The sequence below is a fragment of the Nelumbo nucifera genome, chromosome 8, assembly GCF_055504915.1.
Source record: "Nelumbo nucifera cultivar China Antique chromosome 8, China Antique-T2T, whole genome shotgun sequence".
In the NCBI taxonomy this organism is placed as follows: domain Eukaryota; kingdom Viridiplantae; phylum Streptophyta; class Magnoliopsida; order Proteales; family Nelumbonaceae; genus Nelumbo; species Nelumbo nucifera.
This window is the reverse complement of record NC_142656.1, coordinates 15276712-15298386: the sequence shown is the minus strand read 5'-3', so window position 1 is coordinate 15298386 and position 21675 is coordinate 15276712. Positions and strand designations below refer to the sequence as shown.

At 39.4% G+C, this 21675-nt stretch overlaps 1 protein-coding gene across 1 annotated transcript in view; it reads right to left on the bottom strand.

Annotated features, from left to right (window-relative positions):
• LOC104592469 (uncharacterized) overlaps nt 1-21675 on the bottom strand; it is a 77682-nt gene that overhangs the window by 46626 nt on the left and 9381 nt on the right. Inside the window, exons 2-5 of the mRNA XM_010251853.3 lie at nt 20440-20920; nt 15241-15328; nt 14969-15150; nt 1727-1863 (exon numbers count right to left, since the gene is read on the bottom strand). Of these exons, the coding sequence (XP_010250155.1) occupies nt 1727-1863; nt 14969-15150; nt 15241-15328; nt 20440-20920 (888 nt within the window). The remainder of the gene's footprint in view (nt 1-1726; nt 1864-14968; nt 15151-15240; nt 15329-20439; nt 20921-21675) is intronic.

The window sequence follows — 21675 nt, the reverse complement described above, 5'->3', positions numbered from 1 at the left end:
GCAACGGACTTAGACTAAAAAATCCTTTGATTGCACTCCTTCCACACCACCCAGAAAACTGCAAAAGGCAAGCTATTCCACAGAAAACAGCCTTTGTCCGAGAAACAATTATTCCTCCATCCTGAGATCAAATCACCCACAAAGGAGGGGGGACCCAGACTAAGTGAAACAGCTTAATGAAATGGTGCCAAACCTGGTAGGTGTAAGGGCAATGAATCAAAAGATGGTGGATAGATTCAGGGCATGTCCCGCACAAACTACAGGTGTCATCCGCTCCAATCCACGTCTCAGGAGGTATTCAGCAGACTGAGCCTTATCCCTAGTAAATAAGTCTACCAAAACTCATGGCCATGGTTTCAAATGTCACCAAATGTCGCTAATGTTGCCCGACATATGTCAATGCCGAGGCTCACCGACATGAAAATGGGTGGTAATATAAAAATTACATTATTTCAGTCGACATTTCCTATATTTCGGAAATGTCGACCAAATCAATCCAAATAACCAAAAAAAAGATAGTTTTTCCTATCATGTCGACAGGATGTCGACTAATGCACATTAGTAATATTAATATAAATAATTCCATTAATAATTTCTATTTAATATTTCAAATAAAATATTTATAAAAAGAATTAACAAAATATAAAACAAAAGAATAAATTAATTACTTTACAATATAAAACATAAAATATTTTTCAAGTAATAAAATATTAACTAGTTAGTATTTTTTAAAATATTTATTAAAATCAGAAAATGTTTATTAACTTTTATAATAAATCATATTCTACATTTAATACAAAAAATCAGAATAAATTTATTAAATTTTATACTAAATCATAATTTATTATAAATTTAGTATTAAACATCATAATAAATTCATTAATTTTTATAAGAATTCAGAATTTATCATAATCTTAATACTACAAAAAGGAGAATCAGTTTATTAAATTTATAATAAAACATAATGTATTATAACTTTAATATTTAAAAAATCAGAATAAATGTATTTCTATTTACTAGTGTGAAATAAATATATTAGAATTTATAATAAATCAGAATTAAAAATAAGAAAAGAAAATATCAGATAACTTTGTAAAAACATCAAAATGCATAATAAATCAGTAAATCGTCATTTACTAATTTGTTATTGATCTTAGTTTCTAAATACCTGGAAACTACCCACAACAGTGCCCATAAGGTTACAAATCAAAGCTCATACTTAATCCCCTAACTTGCCAAACAGCCAAATCTGTTATCACCCTCCCAGTTCACCTACCCAACAACCAAGCCTAGAAAATCCACCCAGAGAACTAAGCCCCCACTTCACAATTACAAGAAACATTGCCCACTCACTCCATATCTCCAACAGTTGAACATTAATACTATGCTACAAACATTTGAGTCCAAACCCAAATAATCCCCTAACAAATGAAGATGTCATTTGATGTACTAGATATACATTAAGATCATCAATTTGGTGAGAACAATAATACTATGCTACAAACATTTCCTTCCAGTTGATTGAACCATTTATAATGCATCATGAACAACATGGTAATTGGCTCCATTTTCATAAAAAGGAAATTATACTATGAAGGAATCCATGTTACATCCAGAGAGAAAGTTAGGAGCACAAACTTATACAACGAGAATATTGCATTTTATTAGCTATAAGTTTATCCAACAAATAAATTTATAAATACCATGGTTATGATCCAAAAACAACCTTCCAGAGGAAGACGCCTTTAAAGCTCTTATTGGAGCACGTTCTGTCTTTTGTAGGACCCGAAATGCTCGATTAAGACCACTTCTAACACAGGTCACAACAAGTCTATTAGTATAGCCTCCAGCTTTTTCATTCACCTGAATTAATCAAAAGTATTCAATAAAGTAAATAACAAGATTATGGAAATAACATATTATAAAACTAAAGTACCTGTTAAACATAGAGCAATATGAATACTTTGAACTGAACGAAATGCATAAACCATTATATTAAGTAGTTAGGAAAATTATCAGTTATCCTTCTTTTTATAAGCAAACAAAATTTCATTAAAAAGTTATCCTTGTAAGATAAATACAAGTAATGGGAAAGTCAAAATTAGTACGAAGGCATCAGAAGCAATGCCAATGTGATTTTGGCCTTCTAACTGAGGTGCAACCTAAGCAGTCATAAGTCAACATATTTTATTTATTAAAATTTCAAAAATTGTCAGCCAATCAAACAAAAAAAAAACTGTCATAGATATTCAAATAAGCTAAAACCTTAGTTTACAGAATCATACATAAGGTTTTTTTTATTTGATAAAAACAAACAAGAAATGAATAAAGTGCATACCCTATTAAGTGGATTATTTTATTTGCGAAAAAAATGATGTGTTCCCAAATAATGAAAAGAGAGAAAAAAAAAAGAGCATGCATGCAGTATAGCAACCTGAAAACTGAATATGTACATGATCTTCCTTTGACTTGACTTTCAAGTACAACAGAGAAGAAAAAGATGTACAAGTCTACATTCTATAAGACTCACAAATCCCAACCCCTCATACTGACTCTTTTTTATTAAAAGGAAAACCTGAAAAGCAATCACGTACATCTAAATAAGCTTTAAAGAAATTATTTGATATAAAATGTAAAAGAATGTTTCCCATTTTTCTTTCACCAAGTAAACAGTACAATCACCTCACTCCTTAGTATTTAGCATCCTCCACTTAAGGAGATGCCTGCACATCTACACTTAGCCACTGGCCCACTGCCTGCCTAGACCCTGAACTAGGCAATTGGGATACTAAATAGGTGAGCAATGACCTTAGAGCAGCCCACACAAATGCTTTCACTACATGGGTCAAAATTTAAATGAAAATAGAAGCATGGCTTAAAATTTCCATATATTTCCTAATATTTCCATGGTGTTAGTGTTGAGTATGTAGGGGTATTTATGTCTTTGTGCTTATGGTTAAGTGCTGATGTGTAAGTTTATGTTAGATCTAATGTCCCTAACTTAAGTAGGGCACATGTGACTTTTCCAAAATATTTTTAGTAATATAAAACAGATCTGGCTGAATGGGAGGGTTGACTTTTCTCTCATTCGAACCAGACCTTTCCTCCTTGTCCTCTCTTCTCCTTTCTCTCTCTCTCTCTCTCTCTCTCTCTCTTCTCTCTCTCTCTTCTCTCTTTTCCTTGACTGTTACCAGTCTAACAGGCAGGCCGAACTCTAATATGGTATCAGAGCTAAACTGAGCAAATCGGATCTGCCTAGAATTCTGTTCTCTGCGCACCCAATCTAGGGTTTTCTCTTGCTTTCTTCGCCATCAGTTGGAGATAAGGGAAAGGGCTGAAAATGAGTGTTCACCCTCTTCCCTTGGAGGTTTCTATGCCTCCAGTTGTGGTGTTCGTGGTCGGTTGCTGCAGTTTCTAAGAAGCCCTCCCCTAATCGATGAAGAGAAGAGGGCTTATTCGTGTGGTCTGATTTTCGGGTGATCAGTGTGCTAGGGTTTGTGCAGTTTTCAGTGTGATTCGAAGGGGAAGTGTTCCTCAAACAGTGTGGTGAAGTTTCAGGTAGTCGTGAGGTAGGATTTGTGGTGTAAAGAGTGCAGTTTACAGCAAATAGTAAGTGCTGAAATCAGTGTGTAGTGTGGTCTAGTGTGCCGAATTCAGCAATGGGAGACAGTAGTGATAGCAAGACTAGTGTGATGGTTCCTACTAACTACCTGAATGTTCAAATGACCTCCATTAAGCTGAATGGAGAAAATTATGTACCTTGGGCTAAATCTGTAGAAGTCTTTCTTAAGGCAAAGAAGAAGGTGAAACACACAAGGGACGAAAAACGCTCCACCGATTCTCATGAGTATGATGATTGGGAGCAAATAGATGTACAGATTATCACATGGTTATGGAATAGTATGGAACCAAAGATTAGTGTAAATTTCATGTTTCTTGATACTACCAAAGAAGTGTGGGACCATGCTAAGAAGTTGTATTCGGGCCAAGACAATACAACCAAAGTATATCAGTTGTATCAGGAATACTTTAATCTACAACAGGGTAATCAGAGTCTTGAGGAGTAGTACTATGCTAGTATGAGAAACATTCGTAATAGAAGAAAAACAGTCCTTGAGAGTGTGGGACTGTTTAGAATAGATGCAGAAATCAAAAGAAATCGAAACAACAGCAGAAAATACTTCTTCTATGGAGTAGAAGGTGAAGAAGGAGATGGTGGCAATAAGGGTTTAGAGTATGAGAGTTTCGAACCTTATTCTCTCTAACACCCTAACACTATTTTATTAAGTTAAATTTGAATAATTACAAGGAGGCCCTTAGTTGGGCAAGAAATTACAAAGATCATAACATAGAAAGGATGGGCCCAGAATAAGGCCCATTACAGAAAATAACATAAACAGTAAGAAAGGATAAACAGCCTATGGGCCATTCGGCCCATCTTCTCTACATTCCCCCTCAAGCTGAGCATAGATGTCAATCATGCCAAGCTTGCCAGTATCATGCAGAAGTTTTGCCTTGGGAATGCCCTTGGTGAGAAAATCTGCTAATTGTCCTTCAGATGTGATGAAAGGAAGACATACTTCACCCGAAGAGACCCTTTTTTGAATAAAGTGTTTATCGACTTCAATATGCTTAGTTCTATCATGTTGTACTGGGTTGTGAGCAATGTTGATGGCGGCCTGATTATCACAGTACAACATCATTGGCTTGTCATGCTCAACCCCTAGTTCCTCCATCAATGATTTTAGCCACAATAGTTCCGAAACTCCATGTGCCATGGCCCTGCATTCTGCTTCTGCTAAAGATCGAGCAACAACCGATTGTTTCTTGCTTCTCCAAGAAACAACATTACCAGCCACCAAGCTGCAATACCCAGAAGTAGATCTTCTGTCATCAATGTTTCCAGCCCAGTCAGCATCAATATAGGCTTCAAGTTTCATATGACCATACTTGGCAAACAGAATTCCCTTTCCTAGGGAGCCCTTCAAATAACACAGGATTCGCTCTGCTGCTGCCATATGAGTGTCTCGGGGAGCATGCATGAATTGGCTAATGCAACTGACAGCATATGCAATATCTGGCCGAGTCATGCATATGTACAGAAGTTTCCCAAGAAGTTTCTGGAAGACTCCTTTGTCTTCTAACAACGTTCCATCTGAAGCAGAGAGTTTATGACATATCAATAGGAGTAGCAAGTGGTCTAGCACCCATCTTCCCAGTTTCAGAGAGCAAGTCAAGAACATACTTCCTTTGGGAGATAAGAATCCCATCCTTGGATCTAGCAACTTCTATGCCAAGGAAGTATCTCAATTCCCCCAAATCTTTAATCTCAAACTCTGTATGGAGGAAAGATTTGAGATCATGAATTCCTGAAACATCATTACCAATCACAACAATATCATCTACATACACAATGAGGTATACTGCCAGAGGTCCACTCCTCTTCACAAAAAGAGTATGATCGGGCTGTGTCTGTACATAGCCAAAGTTAACAAGTGCTGTTCTAAATCTCTCAAACCATGCTCTAGGGGACTGTTTTAGTCCATAAAGAGATTGATTCAGCCTGCATACCTTTCCTTTCATATTTGTTCCATACATCCCTGGAGGAAGAGACATATAAACCTCCTCATGTAATTCACCATTCAGAAATGCATTCTTTACATCCAATTGATAAAGGGGCCAGTCAGAGTGAGCAGCTAGAGATAGAAGAACCCTCACAGATGTCATCTTGGCAACAGGTGCAAAGGTCTCCAGATAATCAATCCCATATGTTTGTGTATAGCCTTTTGCAACCAGCCTGGCCTTATACCTCTCAATGGTGCCATCAGCCTGATATTTGATGGTAAAGACCCATTTGCAACCAACTGGATCATTCCCTTCAGGTAAATCAACTACTTCCCAAGTGTCATTCTTGTGTAGGGCATCAATTTCAGATCTCATAGCATCCCTCCATTCTAGAATATTAAGAGCTTCTGACACAGACCTAGGAATAGGGTTAGAGGCAACAGAAGAGAGATAGGCAAAGTATGAAGGGGAAAGCAGACTGTAAGAAAAGTGTTTGGAAATGCAATGTGCAACACACTTCCGTTTTCCTTTCCTAACAGCAATGAGAATATCAAGGTTAGGGAAAGATGGCTCCAAGGGGGCTGAAACAGTACCTGTTGTCTCATCTGTGACTGGAAGTGCATGAGGCTCATGTATTGTAGGGGAAACAACCTGCTCATTTCTGGATCTTTGCCTTTGATACACCTTGGGATTGAGGATAGGACGAGGAGATAAAGGAGGAAGAACACTGGGACAGGGAGAATGGAACGACTGATCCTTCCTTGATTCATTTGAAGGAGAAGCAGACTCATCAAAAAACTCAACTGGGACAGTAAGAGGAAGAGCAAACACCTGTGACAAATCCTCCCCCTGTGAACAATGTCCTTCCAGAGAGGAACCATGAAAGGGAAAAAGCTCATCAAAGGTGACATTCGTTGAGACATACCGAGTGCCAGTCTTTGGATCAAAACAACAGTAACCCTTCTGTGTGGGGGAATAACCAAGGAAGATACACTTGTGGTCTTTTGGTTCAAATTTATGCCTTTGGACACTTGGAACATGTACATAACAGGTGCAGCCAAAGACACGAAGAGGAATAGGAAAAAGGTCCTTGTCCGGATGAAGGAGATTGAAGGGAGACTTAAACCCTAAAACCTTGGATGGCATACGGTTTATAAGGTAGGTACCAGTGAGAACAGCATCACCCCAAAACCTTGTAGGAACATGTGAGGCAAACAAAATACTTCTTGCAACTTCAACAATATGCCTATTTTTTCTTTCAGCAACTCCATTCTGTTCTGGGGTCCTAACACAGGAACTTTGATGAATAACCCCCATGTCAGAGAGATAACAGGATAAGTTCTTCTCAAAATATTCTTTTGCATTGTCAGATTTGAAAATTTTAATCCTGGTATCAAACTGGGTTAGAACAAATTCATGGAATTGTCTTACAAGTCTTGGAACTTCATCACGGGATTTCATCAGGAATATCCAAGTGAACCGAGAAAAGTCATCAATAAACAAGATAAAATATTTGTAGCCACCCATAAAGGGTAAGTGGTAAGGCCCCCACACATTAGAGTGCACAATATTAAAAGGAAAAGAAGATCTTTTATTGCTCAAAGAATAATTGTTTCTATAATGCTTTGACAACTCACAAGATTCACAATGAAGACTGGACAAACTAATTCCCTTGAATAATTCAGGGAATAAATGACTCAAAGCAGAAAAAGAAAGATGACACAACATAATTCGACTAATAGACTCTGAAGAAACAGACCCAAAAGCAACATTCCCAGGATGATCAGGGCATTGTCCCGGAGTATCAAGCAGGTATATTCCGTTCGCCTCATGGCCACTCCCAATCACCTTCCGAGACTCCAGATCCTGAAAAACACAGTAGGAAGAAAAGAAGGTTACACAACAGTTTAATGACTTGGTTAGACTACTTACAGATAGCAAATTTGTATTTAGTCTAGGTACATGAAGGGCAGAAGGTAGGAACAAGGAATCTGTAGCCTTGATGGTTCCCTTGCCAAAAATAGGGGCAAGAGAACCATCAGCTAAGGTGATTTTATCACGTCCAGGAAGCAAATCATATGAAACAAGCAAGGTAGAAAGGTTGGTCATATGATCAGAAGCACTTGAATCAATAATCCAAGTGATCTTAAGATTACCTAAAGTGGTTGCATGATTGGCAGAAGCCCTTATACCTGAATGAGCAAATGCAGAAGAAGCTGAATTTCCTGAAGGGTTGGAAGAAGTCACACCCTCTAGATGACTGATCATCTTCCCAAACTTTTCATATTCTGTTTCATTGCTGCCAACTGTGCACAAGCAGACATCTCTTCAGTATAGTACTTGTCACTATCTGGACTAGTAGCCACATTTGCACTCCCTGTCCTTTTACTATCATGCTTTTTCTGAAACCGAATGGGAAGTTAGGATGTAATTTCCAGCACTTGTCTTTGGTGTGCTTTGGCTTCTTGCAGTACTCACATATAACCTCTTTCTTCCCAGAGCCACTAGAAGTCCCTGCAACTCCTTTGGGTTTAACCCCCATATTCGCAAAGTGATCACTAATACCAGCCCCTTGAACCTGGACAATCCTTCTGCTCTCTTCACTGCTCACCAATGCATATGCTTGTGACAATGAGACACTCTCCTTGGATAAAATATCCTGTTTTGTGATATCATATTCTGGGTTTAGTCTGGTTAAGAACTCAAACACCCTATTTCTTTCAACCAGTTTCCTGTAGGTCTCTACATCATTGGTGGTGTCCCAAGTTACAGCTTCTATTAGGTCTATTTCTTGCCACAGAGACTTCAGGGTTGAGAAGTATACAGCTTAAGGTTTCTCCCCCTGCCTTAAATTCTTCACATCACTTCTCAATTTATAGGCTCTAGCCACATTTAGTTTTTGAGAATAGGTTTCTGCAACACTGTCCCAGATTTCCTTTGCTGAATTCATCCATAGATAGTGTTGGTTAATCTGTGACTGCATTGAGTTCACAAGCCACCCAATAACAGTGTAATTATCTTGCATCCACTTCTCATAGGATAGATCATCCTTTGAGGGAGCCTTCTTGCTTTCGGAGATAAAACTTCACTTTCCTCTACTACATATATAAATCTTTACCGATTGTGACCATGCCAAATAATTAGTTCCATCCAGCTTGACTGTGGTCACAGTCAATAAAGAATCAACAGGAGTCCCCTGAACTTGTCCAAATTCAGTAACATTCTTGTTTTCAATCTCTGAGGAGTCCATCATGTAACCACTTCAAATAGGATTTCAGCCGACTTCTACAAGTGTACTGAATGAGGATGAAGCAAGGACTGTGTTAAACCAGCCTCAAAACAGCAATACACAAAGCCAAACCACACCCGGAAGCTATGAGAACCAAGTCTGAAGCAGCACCTTGTTGTCTACACGAGACACTAAACAGGTTGGTTCGGCTTTCAAGAAGTAATCAGAAAACCTCCAAGCACTGTGCACCCAGTCGAAGCACATTTTCTAATCAGAAATTCTAGGTACTCATCAAAAAATACCCCAAAAGGAGCAAAGACCAGTCTGAATTGATGAAGAGGCATTTTTACAAACACAGTGTGGGCAGTAGAGAAGACCCCACTGTCAAAGATGAGAAACACCTCAGGAACAGTCCGTACAAGGCCCAAAAACAACCAAATAGAAGCAACAACTCGCAGCACTGAATCCAAAGATGTTTCGGCAGTTTGACAGTCCAGAAAAGGAATGAAAACAACCCAGAAATCTCTGGGTTAAACCAAATTAAAAACAGCCAAATAGTTGTACAGTTTTCAAAGAAACTTCGGACACTTCAATAGTCCAAAAACAGAAAAATAACCCAGAAATAACTGAACACAACTTACAATCTCTGACTTAAGCTCCAAATCAAAAACCGAACTGTTCTTTTTCTTTGATTCTTCCTGGTCACTGAACCACTCTCCAAGAGATTTGAGTCTTGGGCACCCTCCAATGACCTCCAAGAATTAGGTGGCACAAACTGAAGCTTCCAGCCCTAGAACACTCTCATGTAGTCAGCTGGACTACACCCACATGAGAGCCCAAGCCAAGTTCAGGCCTGCTCTGATACCAAGAAGAAAAACAGTCCTTGAGAGTGTAGGACTGTTTAGAATAGATGTCGAAATCAAAAGAAATCGAAACAACAGCAGAAAATACTTCTTCTATGGAGTAGAAGGTGAAGAAGAAGATGGTGGCAATAAGGGTTTAGAGTATGAGAGTTTCGAACCTTACTCTCTCTCTAACACCCTAACACTATTTTATTAAGTTAAATTTGAATAATTACAAGGAGGCCCTTAGTTGGGCAAGAAATTACAAAGATCATAACATAGAAAGGATGGGCCCAGAATAAGGCCCATTACAGAAAGGAACATAAACAGTAAGAAAGGATAAACAGCCTATGGGCCATTCGGCCCATCTTCTCTACAGTAATGAATTGGATGTTTATCACCCCCTCACTTCAACAACAACAGAGGGAACAACTTGATGTGACTCGATTTTTGGTGGGGCTGAAATCTGAATATGAACCAGTGCGGGCTCAGATACTAGGAGGGTCAGCTCTCCCTTCCTTAGAAGAGGTGTTTGCTCGACTTAGTAGGATTTCCATTGGATCTACCGAGAACCCTAATGTTTCTGATAGATCAGCCTTTGCGGTATCCAGAGGTCGTGGTGTTAGAGGTGGAGCTCAGGGAGCTCAGTCTGGCCGTAGTGGCAGCAATGGACCGGCATATGGCCAGAGTGGTGGTAGTGGACCTACATATAACTGTGGTGGTGGTCGTACTGGAGGTCGAGATTCAGGGAGAGACCGTGGCAGTGGACGTAATTCGGGTCCGAGGAGGTGTACACACTATAGTATGGATGGACATACCATTAATTATTGCTATGACTTGCATGGTCCACCCTCAACTTGGGCCAATCATGCCGTGACTAGTGACAGTAACTTCAAACAGGAGAGTCATTCAGCTGATCAGATACCTTCTACATCCATAGATGTTACTAGGAAGGAGATGATGAGTGTTCCCCATGATGAGTATGAGAGGTTTGTTCAGGCCACATCTCAGCAGAACACGGCCACTCTCGCACACTCAGGTATGGCTTATTTGGCATCCACACCCAATCCCTGGATTATTGATTCTGGAGCCTCCGATCACATGATTGGAATTCCAGGTGTGTTTTCTTCCCTCTCTCATTACCCAACATCACAATCTGTTACCCTTGCTAATGGTTCCACATCTTCCATTTGTGGTGTTGGTAATGTTAACATGGATCCTGTATCCTTATCCTCAGTTTTGTATGTCCCTAAATTTCCTTTTAATCTTATGTCAGTTAGTAAATTGACCAAGTCTCTTAATTGCTCCATTACCTTTTACCCCTCTTCGTGTGTTTTTCAGGATCTCAAGGGGATGAAGATTGGTGGAGGGCATGAAGCTGGTGGATTGTATTATCTTGATGGTGGTGGAAGTACGTCAACAGCTCTCCAATCGTCTCTTTCTCCTCTCCAGTGGCACTGTAGATTTGGTCATCCTTCACTGAAAGTTTTAAAGTCTTTGGTTCCTTCATTGAGTCATCTGTCTGTTTTGGATTGTGAGTCGTGTCAGTTGGGGAAACATCATCGTGTTCCCTTTAGTCCTAGAGTTGATAATCGTATGTCGAGTCCTTTTTCTTTGGTTCATTCAGATGTTTAGGGTCCTTATAAAGTAATGTCATACAATGGATATAAATATTTTGTCATTTTTGTTGATGATTATTCAAGGATGATGTGGCTCTATTTAATGAAAGAAAGGAGTGAATTGTTTACCATTTTCCAAAAATTTTATGCTGAGATTCACAACCAATTTGGTGTTCACATTAAAATTTTTCGTTCCGATAATGGTTGTGAATATTTCTCTTCATCATTTCAAGAATACCTAGACCAACATGGCGTTATCCATCAAACTTCGTGTACCTACACCCCACAACAAAACGGGGTGGCTGAGAGAAAGAACCGTCATCTTTTGAAAACAGCTCGATCCCTCATGCATCACATGAATGTCCCCAAATCTTTTTGGAGTGATGCAGTGCTTACTTCTTGCTTCTTGATTAATCGGATGCCCACGTCTATCCTTGATGGTCATTCTCCATTCACCACATTGTTTCCTACCTTGTCTCCGTTTTCTCTTTCTCCTTGGGTTTTTAGGTGTGTTTGCTTCATTCATAATCTGGGGCCAGGAAAGGACAAGTTAGATGCACGATCTATTAAGTGCATCTTCCTTGGCTATTCCCGAACTCAGAAAGGGTATAAGTGTTATCATCCCAGCTCTCGACGTTCCTTTGTGTGTGTTGATGTTACCTTCTTTGAGTCTACTCCATTTTTCTTGGGGTTCGGTGATGTTTCTTCCTCTTCATCACCTCCTCCCCTTACTCTTCCAGTTGTGGATTTTGTTCCTCTTGTTCCAACTATGACCAAGTCCTTACCTCCGGTGCCACCACCTATCCATCACGTGTATACACATCGCCCACATGTACCAGCTCCTCCTCCAGTTCCATCATCGTCGATAGATCCAGCAATTGTTCCCACACCAGCCCCAACCCCAGTATCTGATCTTGATCTTCCCATTGCCTTGCAGAAAGGTAAACGCAGTTGTACCCTTCATCCTATTTCTAATTATGTTTCACTGACTCACCTTTTCGCTTCCCATCGCCTGTTTATCTCTTTGTTATCCTCTGTTGTTATCCCTAAGGATGTTCAGGAAGCCCTTGCCTCTCCAGGATGGTGTTGTGCGATGGAAGAAGAACTCTCAGCTCTGGCCCATAATCATACATGGGAACTCACCACTCTTCTCCTAGTAAACAGGCTGTTGGTTGTAAATGGGTTTATACGATTAAGTATTTACCTGATGGTAGTGTAGAGCGGCTGAAAGCTAGACTGGTTGCCAAAGGGTATTCCCAAACCTATGGTATTGATTACATAGGGACTTTCTCCCCAGTTGCTAAGATTGGTTCAGTTCGTGTTGTGGTTTCTCTTACTGTGATGTATGATTAGCCTCTCTATTAGCTTGATATCAAGAATGCCTTCTTGCATGGTGATCTGCTCGAGGAGGTCTATATGGAGTAACCACCAAGATTTGTTGCTCAGGGGGAGGATGGTAAGGTGTGCTGACTAATGAAGGCCATTTATGGGCTTAAACAGTCTCCTCGAGCATGGTTTGGCAGATTTAGTGAGGTGGTAAAGAAGTTTGGTATGAAACAGTGCCAAGTTGACCATTCAGTCTTCAGTCATGACTCTCACGCAGGGAAGATCCTATTGGTGGTGTATGTAGATGATATTGTCACTACCGGAAATGATAAAATGGGCATTGATAGATTGAAGACTTTTCTGCAAGAACATTTTCAAACAAAGGACCTTGGTAAATTGAAGTATTTCTTGGGGATAGAAATAGCAAGGTCTAAGCATGGTATTAACTTGTGTCAGAAGAAATATGTTCTTGATTTGCTTGAAGAAACAGGTTTGTTAGGTGCTAAACCAGCTGAAACACCTATGGAAACAAACACTAAGCTGAGCAGTGATATGGGTGAAGTGTTTGAAGACCCTAGTAGATACTGGCGGCTGGTAGGTAAACTGAACTACCTAACCATCACTCAGCCAAACATTTCATTCACAGTTAGTGTGGTAAGTCAGTTCATGCAGAAACCTCTGGTTCCACATTGGGTTGCGGCTCTAAGGATTGTAAGGTATTTAAAGGGGTCTCCTAGTCGTAATTTGATATACAGAAGTGGTGGAAAACTTGAATTTGAAGAATATACTGATGCTGATTGGGCCGGTTCTGTATCTGATAGAAGATCTACCACAGGCTATTGCACTTTTCTTGGGGGTAATCTGGTGACATGGAAAAGCAAGAAGCAAACAGTTGTGGCAAGAAGCAGTGCAGAGGCAGAATATAGAGCTATGGCACATACTACTTGTGAATTAGTGTGGCTAAGGAACCTTCTATAGAAGATGGGATACACTGTTGATACTCCGATGAAGCTCTACTGTGACAATCAGGCTGCAATTAATATTTCCTCTAATCCAGTGTTTCATGAGAGAACCAAGCACATAGAGGTTGACTGTCACTTTGTTAGAGAGGTGCCGAGTGGAGTGATAGACATTGCATATGTCAACACAGGGAACCAGTGGGCAGATTTGTTTACTAAAGGATTGAGTCGGGGTAGAGTGGACTACATATGTAACAAGCTGGGATTATATGATATATACTCTCCAGCTTGAGGGGGAGTGTTAGTGTCGAGTATGTAGGGGTATTTATCTTTGTACTTATGGTTAGGTGCTGATGTGTAAGTTTATGTTAGATCTCCCTAACTTAAGTAGGGGCACATGTGACTTTTCCACAATATTTTTAGTAATATAAAACAGATCCAGCCGAATGGGAGGGTTGACTTTTCTCTCATTCAAACCAGACCTTTTCCTCCTTGTCCTCTCTTCTACTCTTCTCCTTTCTCTCTTTCTCTTTCTCTCTCTCTTCTCTCTTTTCCTTGACTGTTACCAATCTAACAGGCAGGCTGAACTCTAATACATGGCATATTTCCATTTCCATGGGTACCAACATGGCAACACATAAAATTACTAGAATCAACCAAGGTTCAAAATTTCAATATGTATCAGGCCATATCGGCCGATACGTATCGTATCGGGTCCAGGGGATGTTTCGGGATTTCGACCGGTTCAGGGGGTGGACGGACCTTAAACCGGCCTCTCTGAACCAGATTTGATAAAAAATAAAAAAAAAAAGATATCGATACTGCCCGATACGCCTCTACTAGCGTATTGGGCATATCGATATTTTGAACCTTGGAATCAACATGTTCATCAATGAACACTATCAGTGCTACATGGAATACTAGAGATAGTATTATGATGTAAGTTGGTGACAATATTTTAGATATGTTTTGTAGTAGTGTCACTGCCCACCCAACAGACATGATTACCACTTTGAGCCAGCTCAAAATTCTTTTCAAACTTGAAGTTAAATCGTAGTTTCTATTGTATAATAAATTATTTGGTTGAACTATTAGAATCATTTACACTTTCTATGAGTTTAAATTTTTCTTGAACTCACTCGATCATGTAGTTTTGACTATATCATGATTTGGAACAAGGTCATAATTTAAAATAGTCTACCTATGCATTTTTTTATTATTGCATAAAAAAGAATTCTATATTTTGCACATTTTACAAAGTTTGCACCATGTCTATAATTTTTACAATATTTCCATATGATGTTTCCAACATATTTACTATATTTAGGTGACTGACACTTTCATTGGTATCAACATTTTAAACCTTGAATGGAAGTATTGATGCTATCAAGAAAATGATTGGAGAAGTCTTAGTTTAACAGCATATACCTGGACAAATGAAAATGAAACAAGCCGAGAATTCCCAAGCCATCTTAATCCTCTAATAGTACTATTATGAACAGAAAAGCTCGCTGCTACAGCATTGGCAGAAACATCAATGACCTCGATTGTCCCACTTTGAGTTCCTAAAGCGATCAGTGGTACAGCTACAGCAGGATTGTTACCACCACCTTCACAAAATCATTCAATTTAAAGGCTAACAGAAATCTGTCGTAAACATAAGATGAATAGAATACAGAAGCTACATATACTGGACTTACGAGCCAAGGTAGCTGTTAAAGAAGGGGAAGGTACAGCTAGCGTTGTGACTGTTGAAGAAAGAAGATGAAGCTGGCCAACTAAGTCGATCTGTAACAAGTGAATTAAAAACAGAAACAAGCAACTTAAAAATATAGAATTGCAAGTCAGTAGATAGTTCATTACCACAAGAATTTCCTCATCCAACAACAAAAACAGCAAAAACTGTTAAAAATAGTAGTATAAACATGGTGATAAAATTTGTGGACCAGTTGAAAACCAAGTGATATGAAAAAAGGGTGCAGAAACATCACTACTTGTATGCAATCTTGACCAGGAGGAGGAAGAACACAAAAACTATAAAAAAATGAGTGTTTCAAAAACCAAAAATAACCATAAAATCAATGAAAACAAAAATCTGATCAAACTTGTAGTCCTGTACTCAGTCCTCACCACTATACTGGTGATCATAGCCATTAATACATAAAAGATCAAATTTCGGAATATAAAAGAGAAAAAAATAAATAAAGCTCTAGCTGGGGATAGTTGAAACTTGAAAGTTAAATGTTAATTACACATAGTAGGTTTGGGCCTCGCAAGAAAGAGCCCAAGTTATGCACTAGAGGCTTCTGCATTGTTTGCATAATCAACATCCAAAGGAGCCATTATGTTGGACTGACAAATTAGGGGTAATCATGGGCCATGCTGGTCCAGGCTTTCGGCCTATGACTTCAAATATAAAATATTATACACCTGGGCTTAGCTTTTGCCAAAATTTGAATGGGCCCAGACCAAAGCCCAAGCCTAAAGAAGCCCAGCCCATGAAGAGGTCTACACACACAGACACATGTATTATATTGCGGGCCAGGCCTGGCCCAGAAATTTCTGGGCCTGATGCAGGCCCATGCTGAGTCTGGACACAAAATCTAGGCCCAAGCCTGGAAATTTCTGGGCCGGGCTAGAAATGATCACCCTTGGTACAAATAACAGCCAATCCTAGCTTCATTACTTTGAAGAGAGATTTAGACCTGACAAATAAGATTGGATCCAGTAGATCTCTTAGGGCTATGTCTGTATCCAACTGCAAATATAGCACGCATTCTGCATAGGGATGTCAACAGGTTGGTTTCAGTATGGTGATGCAGGCCCAGGCTGGGTCTGGACACAAAAAACAGTCAATCCTAGCTTCATTACTTTAGAGAAAGATCTGGAGCTGATAAAAAAGATGGGACCCAGTAGGTCCCTTAGGTCTATGTCCGGATCAAACTGCAAAGATAGGCATGCATTCTGTATAGGGATGTCAAGTATGGGTTTGGCTCAACTCAAACCTAATGCAAAGTAACTCCAACTTGAACGTTACCTGAACTGACTAAATGAAGAGAGGGTACTGAACCTGACCCAAGTGTATAATACAAATATATTACACCTATACTCAACCAAGTGTATAATACAAATATCTCAATGCTGCAATGTCATAGGGTCGGGTTTAGCATGGGTTCACCTCATCCCAAATCCAACCAAAAAAACCGATAAAGGATGACCCAACCCTAAGCTGATAGGGTCAAGTAAATGTGGGTTTTACCACTTAACCCAAACCACTGACATCCCTAATTCTGTAGTTCTCCAAGTTGTGGCAAAGCACATAATTTTGGGAGACCAATTCTATTTCTGCACCCGCAAATCCACCAATCCAAATGCAAACCAATAAGTTTCATATTGACTTCCCTTTATGTTAAAGCTCATGAGTTGAAGTAGTGAGAAATGATTTGGGAGATCATGGATTGAAGTATTAAATACCACTTTAATACTCAAGTTGTTAAAAGAATGAATTATGAAGAGCTAGAAGACTAGAAACCCACATATTATCAGCTTCAACAATGTGTTTTTTTTATCGGCAGAAAAGTGATTTTATAAATATTTGGAATGGAGAAATGATAAGTATAACTTTTTTAACTCGCTTTGCTATTCCAAATTACATGGATGCCCAAAACAGTTCTTGCCTCATAGCCCCTTGTTTAGCTAGGGAGTCAGCTAAACTGTTTGCACACCTTCTAACCCATTTAAATTCAACCACTATTTCTTTTGCAATCGTTTCCACTTCCCTTAGAATATACTTTGGGGACCAAGGAATATGCCTATTGAATTTAGCCCAGGATAATGACTACTTGTGAGTCTCCTTCCACCTCAATCATCCTAAACCTCAATTGCTTAGCTAACCTGAGGCCTTGCAATAAAGCCATCAGTTCAGCCTTCAAAGAATTTCTGAAGCCAATTGGTCCTGAGAAGATAGCCAATATCCTTCTCTCTGAATTTCTCTATTCCAGCCACACCCGGGTTACCAAGAGAGCTCCCATCAAAGTTCAATTTAAATCTGAGGCCAATCAACCTAAGGATTTCCAACCCATTAGCCTGGTGACCAGTACCTATAAAATTTTAGCCAAAGTCCTGTCTTTGAGGCTTAAAGAAATCCTCCCCTCTCATAAGCCAGTTCCAAGGAGCCTTCGTCCAAGGGAAACAAATTATGAATCAAATCCTGATAGCTAATGAATGTGTAGAAGAAATGAAGAGATCTAGGAAGGAAGGATTTGTATGCAGGTTGGATTTAGAAAAGGCTTATGACTTGGTGGATTGGAACTTCCTACTAGAAGTAATGCAGCAAAGGGAATTTGGGGAGAGATGGTGTAATTGGGTATTTAGTTGTGTTCGGTCTTGTCATTTTTCCATCCTTCTTAATGGAGTGGTGAAAGATTTCTTTCCAGCCTGTAGAGGTTTAAGGCAAGGAGATCCCCTCTCTCCTTTTCTATTTACCCTAGTGGCGGATGTTTTTAGTAGGCTACTCTCTAAGGCAGATGGGGAAGATGAAGGGTTGGAGAGTGGGTAGAAACAGGGTCTTGGTGTCTCATCTCCAATTTGCAGACGATATCATAATTTTTTGTGAAGGGGGAGACCCTAGGAGTGTGAGGAAGCTAAAAGAACTGGTTCAAAGGTTCGAAAAGGTGTCCAATCTGAAAATCAACTTGGACAAAAGTTGTGTAGCAAGGATTAATATGGAAGAGAGTGTCTTAAGTTTGGTCACGGAGTGCTTAGAGTGTAAAATTACCCCTTGGCTTTTGACCTATTTAGGACCTACCCTAGGAGCCAACCCTAAGGAGAGTAGATTCTGGATCTCAGTTGTAGAAAGATGTAGTAAGAGATTGGCCACCTGGAAAAAGAGTTAACATCTCTTTGGGAGGGAGGATTACCTTGATAAGATCTACTTTGGCTAACTTACCTATCTACTTCCTCTCCGTTTTTAGGACCCCTCCAAGGGAAGAAAAGAAGTTAGAAAAGATTATGAGGGATTTCCTTTGGGAACTAGGAGAGACAAGAAAAGACCACGTAATCAATTGGAGTGTTGTGTGTAAAAGTAAGGAAGAGGATGGACTAGGTCTTGGGAATTTGAGAAAGAAAAATACAACTCTTCTAGGAAAATGGTTATGGAGGTGGCCACTGGAGCGGGAACATTTGTGGACTGAAGTAGTGGATAGTATTCATGGGAGATTGGAAAGCGGCTGGGATGTTGGTGTATCACATCGGACTACTTTGGCAACACCTTGGAAAGCAATCCACAATGTGCTTCCTCAGTTCCTCAATTTTATCAGGTATGATGTTTGTTCAGGAAACCTAATCCGTTTTTGGGAAGATGTTTGGCTTGACGACCGGTCCCTAAAGGACCTGTTTCCTTCTTTATACTCCATTTCCTTACACAAAAATAAGGTGATTTCGAGCTTTGTAGTCCTTTCTACTTCACCTTTGAATCTTAACTGGGATTTTGGGTTTCGAAGGGGGCTGAGGGATGAAGAAGCCTCTTGTTTGGCAGAGCTTCTCTCACGTTTGGATATTGTTTGCTTTGAATCCTCTAAACCAGACAGGAGAGTTTGGTCACCAAATCCTAAGGTCTCTTCTCTTGTGCCTCTTTCTTTAAATCTCTTTGCCAGCCCTCTTCCTCTCTGTTGTTTCCCTAGAAGGAAGTTTGATTTCAGCTGATCCCCCCTAAAATCAAGGCTTTCTGTTGGGAAGTGGATATGGGAAAATCAACACTCTTGACTATTTGCAAAAGAAAAGGCCGTTTCTGTATTTCCCCAAATTGGTGCACTATGTGTAAATCTGATGGTGAATCTTGTTTTCACTTATTTATTTCATGTTCTTTTACTGCAGAAATTTGGGAGTGGATTTTCTCTTTATTTGGATGCAAGTGAAATATGCCAACGGAGATTAAATTGTTGTTTGATCCATCTACATTTACTTGGCCGAAGAAAAGGGGAAGGATGATGTAGAGATGTGCTAGAGCAGTAGTGGTTTGGACATTGTGGGAAGAAAGAAATGCCATAATCTTCCAAGAGAAGGAGAGAAATAAGCAGCAAATTATGGACTGTGTTTTGGCTAGAACTATACATTGGCTACAAACGGTGGATCTGTTTAAAAGTTTCTCCTTTGATGACATGTGGGGGAATTTGTCTGCAGTAGCTTCTAGTTCATTGCAAAAGACTAAGCTACGATTGACTTGGACGCCACCCATGGAAGGATTCATGAAGCTGAATTTTGATGAGAGTAGTTGAGGCAATCCGGGACTTTCTAGAATTGGAGGAACCATCAGAGACAAGGATGGGAATCTGAGAGCACTCTACTCAGGAGCAATGGGAATTGGAGACTCTATAAGGGCAGAACTATATGCAGTCCTACAAGGTGTACAGATTGCAAGGGAAATAGGGGTGGAGTGCTTGGTGATAGAGGGGGACTCTAAGGTGGTGATGGGTTGGCTTAGAGATTCAGATTCAGTGATATGGTGCTACAGAAATGAATTGAAGAAATTCAAATGGGAGACACAACATATGAATTTAGTCATACAATGGGTGGGAAGGGAGAACTCATTTGCTGATTGCTTAGCCAAACAAGGAGTAACTGGGGATCAGTTGTATTGGGCCCAATTGTAAATTTGTGACGGTTCTTTTCTTTTAAAGGGTGAGGCTGCACCTCACGCTTCCCATTGGGATGCTTGTAACAGTTTTTATTATACCCATAATGAACTTTTAATGAAATTTTATTTATCAAAAAAAAATCAGCTTCAACAATGTTCATGTTACACATGTTAGATATTTCTACTCATTCCCCCTTAAATACCAAAAGAGAAAGACATGGAAGTAAGACGCAAAACTGATCTAGAAAAGAGTTTCTTTACCAACCTTAAAAGACAAATCTCCAACGGTATGAGTTGAGTTGCACGTGTGACCAGAACTACTTTGTGCAGACTCTGATTCCTTATTTGCATCTGATACAGGTTCATGGATGGAAGTATCTAGTCTGTTAGTATGTATTTCTTCAACTCTCACTTCACCAGCATCAATAAGCCCTGGATTCATGATAGGCTTCTGAGCATCTCTAGCCCCTTCAGCAGTCAGAAGCCAGTTCCATATTTTCCCATCATCAGTGATGGATAACAAATGTGCCATAAAATTGAGAATAGACTTGCTACAACGATCTAAATGGGTGTCATAATCCCAAAAAGGTGAAGTGTGAGGTGAATTAGAATAGAGATCAACAACATTTTGTAGTGTTGACACTGATTGACAGCGAATGACGGCAAGAACAATGGGAGAAGGAACCGATGTGCCAATTGAGGGCATTAGTTCTTCCACCACACACATTGTATATGCCTGTTCTCCCCTGCAACAAGAAGCAAATAAGTATACCCTGAGTCCAGGGAAGGAAAAGGCATTAAAAATATGCCAGTGCCTCGATATGTTTTTTAAAAGGAAAAAGGATGCACAAAAGAATAAATTAATCATACTATATCTCCAATTTAGGAAAAATGCAACCTCATTTAAATATTATCATTAAAATTCTATACAACATATAGAACAGGTACTCTAGTTATTAAATACCAAAATAGTTTCTCAGAAATAGAGTTGCAATGCTGCATATATTCACCTTTGAGATTTAAAAAACCATGTATTTTAAGCAAGCACCATGAAAGTGATGCAATGTCTTTAGAAGAAGATCTACAAAGATAAAAGGTTATATGGAAACAAAAAAACAAAAAAAAAAGTTAAAATTCTGGCTGTACTTAACATGTAACCACGCTTTTCCATAGGTTAGAGAGCCCTGCGAAAAAACAAAGCTAATGAAAACTGAAAATTAGCTCGTTGGGCAATCCAGGAAGAGCAGGCATAGGGGGAGTATTTAGATACAACTGAAGAGTGGTAGTGACCTTGTTTTCAGGACCAATTGGCTTTGGAGACTTGGTTCATGCTGAAATATTGGCTCTTACAAGGAATAAGATTTGCAGTACAGCTTGGAGTTAGGGAATTGGAAGTTGAAGGAGATTCACAATTAGTCATTTCATGGACCAAGAAAATCAATTCACTCCCTTGGAAATATAGACATGATTTCAGGGAAATTGATGGGACCATGTTTTCAAA